At 39.2% G+C, this 11390-nt stretch overlaps 1 protein-coding gene across 1 annotated transcript in view; it reads left to right on the forward strand.

Annotated features, from left to right (window-relative positions):
• Positions 1–11390, forward strand: part of LOC107693551 (uncharacterized) — a 57306-nt gene that overhangs the window by 37789 nt on the left and 8127 nt on the right. The window contains exons 3-5 of the mRNA XM_016492977.1: positions 6226–6280; positions 6377–6464; positions 8103–8644. Coding sequence (XP_016348463.1) covers positions 6226–6280; positions 6377–6464; positions 8103–8644 — 685 coding nt within the window. The remainder of the gene's footprint in view (positions 1–6225; positions 6281–6376; positions 6465–8102; positions 8645–11390) is intronic.

The following is an 11390-nucleotide window of genomic DNA, read 5'->3' on the forward strand; positions in this document are numbered from 1 at the left end:
GTGGGGGGTCAGAGGTAAGTGACCACACACACAGACTGCAAAAAGCTTTTACCAATAATGCTAGGGCTGCGAATCAGTTATTCATCATATCCCATATTTTTTTTTTAAAAAGGTTACACTTTATTTTGTGTGCTTCTAATAGTGTAATTATACAGTTATGTACTGAGGAATATTAATTAACAACATGTACTTACTGTAGGGTTAGGGTTTGGTTTAGGGTTAGCTGCATGTAATTATGCATAATTTACTACTATTGTTATTGTACATGCAACAAGGACACCATAAAATAAAGTGTTACCAAAATAATTAGAATAAGAATAATACAATTAAATAATAATAAAAGTATTATTATTATTAATAATAATAATAACTAATGAGTCGAATAAAGAAATAATTACAATAAAATAGAACAACATTTTGACTCTTATGAGCCAGTTCTTCAATGTGAATCAAAAACCTTCAGTTCAACAAGTGTAGTCTGATTCACAAAGGAATCACTCTCATTAACTGACTCTTTTAGTGAATCAAATCACTAAAGAATCATTTACTGATTCGCACAAGTTATTTATTATATTTGGAAATGAACCAAGAGCTATTACTCTGTTACATTTTTGGCCATAAGTTTACACACTTAAAAAAAAAGAAAATAAGAAGGATCATAAAAATGGCATTTTGTTGTTTTATTTAGTACTGCCTTAAATAAACATACGGCCAATCACAATACACTGGATAGCTGACCAATCAGAGCACACCTCGCTTTTCAGACCGATGAGCTTTGTAAAAATCGACGTGTGTCAGAAAGGCGGGGCATAGAGGAGAAACAATAATGTACATTATGTGGAAAATAATGTGTTTTTTGAACCTTAAACCGCATAAACACATTGCATTACACCAAAAACACAAAATAATGTTCTTTTTAGCAACATCATATGACCCCTTTAAATCTCAACACTGTCAATGACACCAAATGCCATTGTTTCTGCATGTTTCTGTCTAATGCCAGGTTGGAAATTCAATAGAGATTTGTGAGCTGTGGTGAATAGAAAGATTTTTTGCAATTAATGATTTACATTTTTGATCCCTTTTCTCACACAAAGTGTCACTTTATGACATTGTATGACTTGTTACTTGTTACTAAAACTATTCAAAATAATTTGTTAATTGAAATAAAGCTTACATAAACATAAATAATAGGTGGAAAACTAAAGCCTAAAAAAGACTTAAAAATGAAAATTTGAAAATTATTATATTTTAGAAAATTATCATTATTATTATAATTATTATAGCTGTATTGATATTTACAAAATATTAATGACAAAAGCACATAACAAAATGATTACAATTCAAATTAAAACTGAAAATATAAAATAAAAGTGAATTCAAATACTATAATATTATACAAATGATACTAAAATAACACTTTTTCAGAAGATTTGACTGGACTTTTATTCATCATTATGGATTCAACATGAAATAACTGAGAATTTTAAATTTTCTGGGTTCAGTACAAGTTCAATTGCCATAATTTGTGGCATGATGTTAATTACTACAAAAATTAATTGTCTTTCCTTTTCTTTAAAAAAGCAAAAATCTAAACTAGTGAGGGTACTTAAAATTTAAGTGAATGGGGACAATCTGTAAACATTAAAATACTGTGTGTTTCAGCTGTATAGCCACAAGACATAATATGTGTTAACGTGATTTTATTATTTAAAAAAAAAAATCACTTATTATCCTTAGAGGTATAGCTCAGCCAAAAATGAAAATTTGCTGAAAATTCACTCACCCTCAGGCCATCTGGATGTAGATGAATGTGTTTCTTCACGAGAACAGATTTGGAGAAATGTAGCATTGCATCACTTGCTCAGCAATGGATCCTCTGCAGTGAATGGGTGCCGTCAGAATGAGAGTCCAAACAGCTGATAAAAACATCACAATAATCCACAAGTAATCCACACCACTCCAGTTCATCAGTTAATGTCTTGTGAAGTGAAGCTTCTTAAGAAACAAATCCATCATCAAGCCATTTTAACTTTAACCATTTTAATAAAAGTTTTTGACTGTTTTCACTTATAAATGGTGCTTGATCTGTGCATATTTTTCGCCTGTTTCAGGCAAGAGTTAAAAACGTCTTCAAGACGGATTTGTTATTCAGCTTTTCACTTCACAAGACGTTAACTGATGGACTGGAGTCATGTGGATTACTTGTAGATTATTGTAACTGCGTTTAACTTGTACTGAACCTGGAATATTCCTTTAAAACATGGCTATGCAAATGCTGCATTCATGACTGCATACTCAGTAGCCAGGTGCAGCTGTTATTTTGCTGTGCGGGGTTTTGCAGTATGTACAGTACTTTCTGCAAGTCATGTGTGTAGACACAGGGTCACTAATACCCAGGTGCGAACGTGTCCCTCCGGCCTCCTGAGTTTCTGACCTTCAGAACGATACAGCCTTCACAAGCAAACAGGAGACACTGCCATTATGCCATATTACTTTTTTCTACTTAATTCTACTTTTAATGTCTTGTTATCTATTCATCCATACAAAAACGTCTTCAGGGAGTAAGAGAGAGAGAGAAAATCCTCTGTTTCACAGATTGGCGTAAGTGTGAGAGATGTGCGGATGTTAAAAATGGGGTGAGAGTGAGAGGAACAAAAAGAGGTGTGTGTGAAAAAAAATGTGTGTATTTCACAGGCTGTAGGATTGGGGGAGAGAGAGAGAGAAGCTATAATTGATGTCACACCAGGTGTGTGTAGGGAATGAGAGGAGAAGAAAAGCAAGGGAGGAGGGATCGTCAGGGTTACCTATCCATCCTCTCGCTCTCTCTTCCTCCAGCACACCTGCAACACATCTAGTCCCTCATGATTACGACATCCCTAGATATAACCAGACCCTGGCAATCCCATTACAAACACTCACTGTAGTGGAATTTTACTTCCTGTCCTATTCAACAGTGCACAATAGCTCTGGTACAAAACCCAGAGCTGCATGTCTAGTGTCTGCAAAGGCTGCAGCTTTCTAAGGCAGCATTCTAAACAGAATGTAATCTCATAGGTGACTGATTTGGAACACTGCATTCTTGAGTCGCTTACAGATGATTCTAGTGTAGAGCGCAGCAGTCGGGTTACCACTGTTCGCTTTCATTTTCCTCCATAATGAATGGGGAAATCTCTTTTGATAAATCATTAAAGTGATGATATGGGCTTCTTTAAAAGCTACAAGTCAAGTGTAATTTCACTTCTTTTTTAAGTGTTTAAATGCAGAATTCAAGGTGAACTACATTACCCATAATCTTAAGGAAGAAGTGCCAATTAAAATAGTTGCTGTTGATATGGAATGAAAATCGTGGCAAAAGAGCTCAACAGCAAATGTCCAATTCCATGAAGAGAAATAAATAGGCAAATTACATAATTAAGTTAGTCTCTCTATTTGTTTTTACTGGAAGATTTTTTAAATGTTTTTGGAAACCATTTGTATGATCAAATACAGTAAAAACAGTAATACTGTGAAATATTATTGCAGTTTGAATATATTGAATATATTTTAAAATGTAATTTATTTCTGTGATGCAAAGCTGAATTTGCTGATTTGCTGCTCAGGAAAGATTTCTTATTATTATCAACAGTTGTGTAGCTTATTATTGTGGAAACTATGATGCATTATTTCTTGATTCTTTCAAAAGAACAGCATTTATTTAAAAAAGTAACATTGTCTTTACTGTCACTTTTGGTCAAATTAATGCATCCTTGCTGAATAAAAGTATACATTTCTTCCAAGAAAAAAAAAAAAAAACTGGCTGAATCCTTTTGAACAACAGTGTTATACACAATTTTTAAATTAAAAAAAATAATAAAAATGCTTATTTTCATTATTCATCATTTTTTAAATGATTGTATGTGTAACGCGGCTGAAAAGACATGAGACGTGCGGATCCATGTGCAAGCTTTTATTTAAAGCAGAAGAGGTCAGAAACACAGGCAGGGTCGAACAATGGCAAACAGGTATAGAGAAGACAAGGCAAGGGCAATCCGGTAAACAAGCGAGGGTCGGTTGACGGCAAACGGAATCCAACAGGGCGAGACTAGAGGGATAAATCCAGGTACACAGGCAAAGATCAAAAACCAAGAAAACAGATAGGGCAAGACTAGGCTAGGACTGGGAAGATAACGAGGGCTCTGTGAAGTAGCTATCACTGCTGGCGATAAGCGCATACAATACTCGGCAGCCAGAACGGAGTGAGATTGGGTGTTAAATAGTGAATGAGTGATATGAAACAGCTGTGTGCAATCAGTGCAATCAGTGCAGTGTGTAATCAGTGCAATGAATGATGGGATATGTAGTGCAGAAGACCACCACGGCAGAGCAGCGGACCACCACGGTGGAGCAGCGGACCACCACAGCGGAGCAGAGGACCACCAGAGCCAGACAGACCACCACGTCGGAGCAGAAGGAACAGGAAACCCCTCCCGGTGAACCACACCGACCAGGAGACCATGGCGGAGACTGTAACAACGAGAGAGCAGAGACAGACAACACAGACAGAACATTGGGGTTGATAGACAAGGCTGAGCGTTGACAGGACAGGACGAGGATTCACAGACGGCCTCCATAGCCGTGACAGAACGAGCAGGGAGTTCGCAACCGGCCTCTATAGCCGTGACAGGACGGGCAGTGAGTTCACAGAAGGCTTCCATAGCCGTGACAGGACAGGCAGAGCGTTCACAAACGGCCTCCATAGCCGTGATAGGACGGGCAGAGAGTTTACAGATGGCCTCCTTGGCCAGAACAGAACAGGAAGAGAGTTCACAAGCGGCCTCCATAGCCGTGACAGGACGGACAGAGAGTTCACAGGTGGGTACTACTGACACCTCTGGAGGTTCTGCAGCGGATGCCGCCACCCCTCGAGGAACACGGCAGCGTGCGCCTCTACCTCGGAAGGATCTGCAGCATCAGCCGCCACCTCGGAAGACATCGCAGTGGCCGCCGCCATCTCAAACGTTTCAGTGGTGGTGTACGCAGCCCAACTGCACCATAAAGCGATCCCCATTGTGGGAAGCGCTACAGACAGGGGAAATAGTTCAGAAACTGGAGGGCTTGAGAGCGCTGGTTTAGGGATGCCAGCTGCATGTGCCGACACCAGCGGTGGGTCCTCCACACTGGAAGCCAGTCTGGGATACTGAAGAACAGTCCTTGAGGATCTGGGTGCAACAGACAGGAAGTGACAGGACTTAATAAAATTCTTGCCATGTCCATACCTGGCCAATGTCCATTTGAACAGCTGCTGGATCCTTGTGGGGCCGAGTATTCTCTAACGCGGCTGACAAGACGTGAGACGTGCGGATCCATGTGCAAGCTTTTATTTAAAGCAGAAGAGGTCAGAAACACAGGCAGGGTCGAACAATGGCAAACAGGTATATGGCGGGCAAGACACACTATCACTGCTGGCGATAAGCGCATACAATACTCGGCAGCCAGAACGGAGTGAGATTGGGTGTTAAATAGTGAATGAGTGATATGAAACAGCTGTGTGCAATCAGTGCTGTGTGCAATCAGTGCTGTGTGCAATCAGGGCTGTGTGCAATCAGTGCAATGAATGATGGGATATGTAGTCCGGGGTGATGTGCAACAGTGTGTAGTGCGAGAGTAAATGAAAACGGAAAGGGTGACCTCTGATGGCTAGCAGACGGAAGTTCATGGACCGGATACGTAACAGTATGGCAATGTAATCCTTACAAGTATTGAAGATTGTTTTTAATGCTTATAGTAAAAATGAATGGGAAAAACACTGGAGCCAAGCCTGCAAAAATAAGTCAACAGTCACTGTTGTGTTCTATAGTTTCACGTTAGTGTGTTAATCTAATATGAAAATCTAGCACAAACATTAAATAGCAGGCACAAATATTTGGTTATATTTATTTATACTTTCCATTGTTAAATGAAATATATTTATAATGATTTTTGCTCTAGATTTGCCTTCAATCTTGAATGAACTTTTTCATATAGTGCTGTGCTTATAATTTGGTCAAAACAAGGTATCTTAGAAGGCAGCATAATATTGTTTAACTGCCTGACAACAGCATTTGCATCTAAAAGTTGCCTTAAATACTAAGTAGGTAGCTCTGGAACAGAGCTAAAAATTTACGTATAGGATGTTTCAGCCCTTTACATGTTTGCTGTATTTTATTTTCTCCTTACAAAAAGTGTCTCTCACTTTGTCTACAGAAAAAGCAAGAGCAAACATGGCCACACCAACGGAGGGGCTCAGAAAAAGGAAACAGTGAGTGCAAAAAAAGTATATATGAACACATATAAACACAGTGCAGTTATGGACATGGATGTACGTACATATACATGATAATGTTTTGAATTTCAGGCTGCTCTGCGCCAGTCCAAGCTGAACTCAATGAGTAAATCTGACACCCGCCTGCATGACATGCACAGGCTGCCCTGCAATGCAAACGGTGAGAGAGACAGACAGATTTAACTGGTCTTAATGATATATGTACACAAGACTCATTTAGCACACACATACGCACATATGCACTGGCCGACGCACGTGCGTGCAAAGGCTGACGTCTCCAGAGACTTGTCATGGCAAGATGTTTACTAGCTCATGTTCCCACTGCCACAGACGTGTGATCTGCGAGGCTGAGAATGACAGTTGTCAAGCTGACACACAGAACACACACATCTCAAAGCCTTATATACGTTGGCTTCTGATCTTTTAAATCCAGACCAATGGAGACTCACTTTATTTAGTGTGTAAAACACAAAATACACAATAAGAAGGATAACAATTACCAATTCGGTCAACATGAAATCAAGGTTTACTCTACTTACTTTTGTAATACATGCTCCTGGTCATAACATCCAGAAATCATCAGTCCACATTATTCCAAATTATTCCAAGAAATATTAATATATTGCTTCGACTGTGAAATGACTTTCTGCGGATTTGTTACCAAGACCACAAGTTTCAACCCAGGTTACAAATTGTAGGAACATTGTTTTGAAATGTTTGTAAAATTTTGAAAATTACGTCCAGTTTTCTTGTCACAATTATAACGTTATTTAAAAGTTACAAAAACATTTCTTCCAACGTTCTACTAACTTTTTCACACAAAATATTATTTGTATTAATTAATTAATGTATTCATTTTCTAAGAATGTAAATGTCCAGTTTTCTTGTCGTGAGTAGAACTTTATTTAAAGATTCCTAAAATGTTTCTAACAAAGTTCTACTATATTTTCACCAAAGATATAACGCTATCTGAACATTTACTTTTAATTTCTTAAGAACATTAAAATGTCCAATTTTCTTGTCTTGATTAGAACATGATTTATAAGTTACTTACAACTTTCTACTAATATTATTTTCAAAATATAGCATATTTTTTAGCATTATTTTTAATATTCTAATCAGCGTTGTAAGAACATTCACCAAGTAAAAATAACATCGCAAGAATGTTTTCTCTCAGCGTTGTGAGACCGTATATAAAATATTCATAAAGTAATAACAATGTTCCATAAACATTACTTTAAGAATGTTTTGTCCTAAATATTATATAACTTATTGAAAGTTGTGAGAATGTTCATTGTTAGCTGGGAACGAATAGTGCCAGTGTCATACAAGATCAGTAGAAGTATGCTAAGCTAGTTAGTTAAACAATTAGCTTGCTAACTGGGCTAGGCTAAACTGGAAAGGTAAGCTAAATGTTTAATTTGACCATTTTTAGCTTTGGGAGTATCATCTGATATGTAGTTTAGAAAATAAGATTCACATTTTTTGTTGCCAGTGTAGTTTCATGTTGACTTTAAACTCATTGTACTGTCTCTATGCAGGTTTAAACATATGTAAGATTGTGATTGTGTGGTCAAAATACACATTCCAAATAGTAATGGTCTGCCCCCTTGTGTTTTCATGGAGTAATGTCAAATGTGACATTTTTAATGACACTTTGTACTTTATTGGCCCTTAGTACTATATATGTGTTCAGTATTTTATCCAATATGACATTAGTATTCCAAACTTTAATCTTAATCCTCTGTTTAATCTTTCCCATCCTTCTCACATTAATCTGTGTTATTCTGATTGACAGGTGCCCCTAAGAGCCGGCCGGCCAGCATGGACCTTCTGCTCCTGCATACCCGCCGCTCCACTTCTGACCTCCGTCCCAGCCCAGGCCGCCAGTTGCCTCGTGCTCCCAACAAAAACGAGAATGAGGAACGTGAGCACACCTACTCTGAAGTTTGCCGCCGCTCCTCTCCCACATCCCTCCCACCAGATGATGGCCTGTACGAGAGTGTTGGGATCAAAGGGGTGGGGCCTGATAAAGCTGCCCCACCTGCTGCCCCTGCCCCGACGTCAACCAACACGCCCACTCAGCGCTGTGCCCACAGCCCGACGCTCAATGGGAACGGCCGAGTTGGAAGCAGAGGAGGTGTGAACGGCGTGAGTCAAGACGAAGTGACGGCAGAGTACGCCTCCATACGGAAGGTGAAGAAGCTGGAGCGCGGCAGGAGGGAGGAAGTGGTGGAGGATGGAGAAAGGGAGCACCAGAGCATGTCCAGCAGCGAGTTCTCCAGCAGCACCTTGCCTAGGAAAACAGTGGAACCATTTCACCTACCCAATTTCCCAAAGGTGAATATGACACATATCAGCTACACAGGTTCAGAATAGTTATAGAAAAAAAAACTCAGCTCATAACTCATCCTGCAGGGGCAAAAATGGGCAAAAAAATCTCACAGAAACCTTACAGAACAGGTTGTATATATATGCCTGGAGAACAGAATGTCATGTAGACTCTTTCAAGTAACCACCTAAAACACCCTAGCTAGCAACTACACCAATGTAGTAAAAAATGCACTAAACACTCAGAACAACTTAACAGCCACATAGCAACGCCCTAGCAACCACCCAGAACACCCCAGCAACAAAAAAGTAAGGCACTAAACACTCAGAACAGATAGCAATGCCATGGCAACAGCTTAGAACACTCCAGCATCATTATGGTATGTTTTGCACCACTCTCATTTTCTTGAGAAAAGCTAATGTTGTTGTTGCAGGCAATAGAAGAAGAACAAACAAGAAGTGAGAAAAAAAAAGAGTTATAATTGTCTGCCATTTGCGCTAATGTAAATATTAAGCACTTAAATGCAGAGCCTAGTAGTGCAGTTATACATTTTGACCACTAGAGAGTGCTGTTTCCTATAAAAAAAATCCCCTAGATCCACCAATCTGAAGCATTTTCTAAAACCTTCATGACTGATATGAATATGACTGATGACATTTACATGATAAATCTTTTAGAGTTTTAGATGTAAAATGTTTTTAATTAAAAGGGGTTCAAGAAATGAACATTAGCGAGTGTTAAAATGTTGACTTGCCCATAGTCTTACTCATTTAAAATGAGAAAACATTCTGTTGACATAGTATTAAAAATGAACTGAAGTGATGCATTGTTACTTTGTGTGTGTGTGTGTGTGTGTGTGTGTGTGTGTGTGTGTGTTTCTGCCCCACCTGCTGCCCCTGCCCCGACGTCAACCAACACGCCCACTCAGCGCTGTGCCCACAGCCCGACGCTCAATGGGAACGGCCGAGTTGGAAGCAGAGGAGGTGTGAACGGCGTGAGTCAAGACGAAGTGACGGCAGAGTACGCCTCCATACGGAAGGTGAAGAAGCTGGAGCGCGGCAGGAGGGAGGAAGTGGTGGAGGATGGAGAAAGGGAGCACCAGAGCATGTCCAGCAGCGAGTTCTCCAGCAGCACCTTGCCTAGGAAAACAGTGGAACCATTTCACCTACCCAATTTCCCAAAGGTGAATATGACACATATCAGCTACACAGGTTCAGAATAGTTATAGAAAAAAAAACTCAGCTCATAACTCATCCTGCAGGGGCAAAAATGGGCAAAAAAATCTCACAGAAACCTTACAGAACAGGTTGTATATATATGCCTGGAGAACAGAATGTCATGTAGACTCTTTCAAGTAACCACCTAAAACACCCTAGCTAGCAACTACACCAATGTAGTAAAAAATGCACTAAACACTCAGAACAACTTAACAGCCACATAGCAACGCCCTAGCAACCACCCAGAACACCCCAGCAACAAAAAAGTAAGGCACTAAACACTCAGAACAGATAGCAATGCCATGGCAACAGCTTAGAACACTCCAGCATCATTATGGTATGTTTTGCACCACTCTCATTTTCTTGAGAAAAGCTAATGTTGTTGTTGCAGGCAATAGAAGAAGAACAAACAAGAAGTGAGAAAAAAAAAGAGTTATAATTGTCTGCCATTTGCGCTAATGTAAATATTAAGCACTTAAATGCAGAGCCTAGTAGTGCAGTTATACATTTTGACCACTAGAGAGTGCTGTTTCCTATAAAAAAAATCCCCTAGATCCACCAATCTGAAGCATTTTCTAAAACCTTCATGACTGATATGAATATGACTGATGACATTTACATGATAAATCTTTTAGAGTTTTAGATGTAAAATGTTTTTAATTAAAAGGGGTTCAAGAAATGAACATTAGCGAGTGTTAAAATGTTGACTTGCCCATAGTCTTACTCATTTAAAATGAGAAAACATTCTGTTGACATAGTATTAAAAATGAACTGAAGTGATGCATTGTTACTTTGTGTGTGTGTGTGTGTGTGTGTGTGTGTGTGTGTGTGTGTTTGTTCACATTTCACCCATATTCGTGTCCGTCTGTTAGCTGATACCTGTTTATGTTGTGTTCGGCTTTCAAGGACAGATGAGTTTTGCAGAGAGCAGAACAGCCATGCGGAATGATGGTGCCTTTAAAATGGAAAACACAATGATCGGATAATGATCCAGTCTTCCTGTTAACTCAGCTCTGCTCTACTTGTCTTTATGTGTGTGTTTGTGCCATTTGTTTGCCACATATGGAGATAAAAATCTTGTTTGTCAGAGGTTTGTTGATCGATGGCTTGTTTACACAGGCACGGTATTGTATTCAGTGCATACTTGTCTTTCTAAATCTGACTTACAGTGTGCCATTAAATGTTTAAGCAAGGCTAAACAATATTGGTGTGTGTGTGTGTGTGTGTGTGTGTACATGTTTTTCTATCCCGGTGGGGACTTAAATCTGAGTACACACCAACTCATGGGTACTCGTGTCAACAAGCTTATAATTCATACAGAATTAGTTTTTTTGAGAATGTAAAAATGCAGAAAGTTTTCTGTGAGGGGTAGGTTTAGGTGTAGGGTTGGTGTAGGGTGATAGAGTATACGGTTTGTACAGTATAAAAACCATTACGCCTATGGAGAGTCCCCACAAGGATAGTACGTGTGTATGTGTGTGTGTGTGTGTGTGTGTGTGTGTGTGTGTGTGTGTGTTGGCTTTGACCTGCATTATAT

The sequence above is a fragment of the Sinocyclocheilus anshuiensis genome, unplaced genomic scaffold (assembly GCF_001515605.1).
Source record: "Sinocyclocheilus anshuiensis isolate Anshui unplaced genomic scaffold, SAMN03320099.WGS_v1.1 scaffold967, whole genome shotgun sequence".
Taxonomy (NCBI): Eukaryota; Metazoa; Chordata; class Actinopteri; order Cypriniformes; family Cyprinidae; genus Sinocyclocheilus; species Sinocyclocheilus anshuiensis.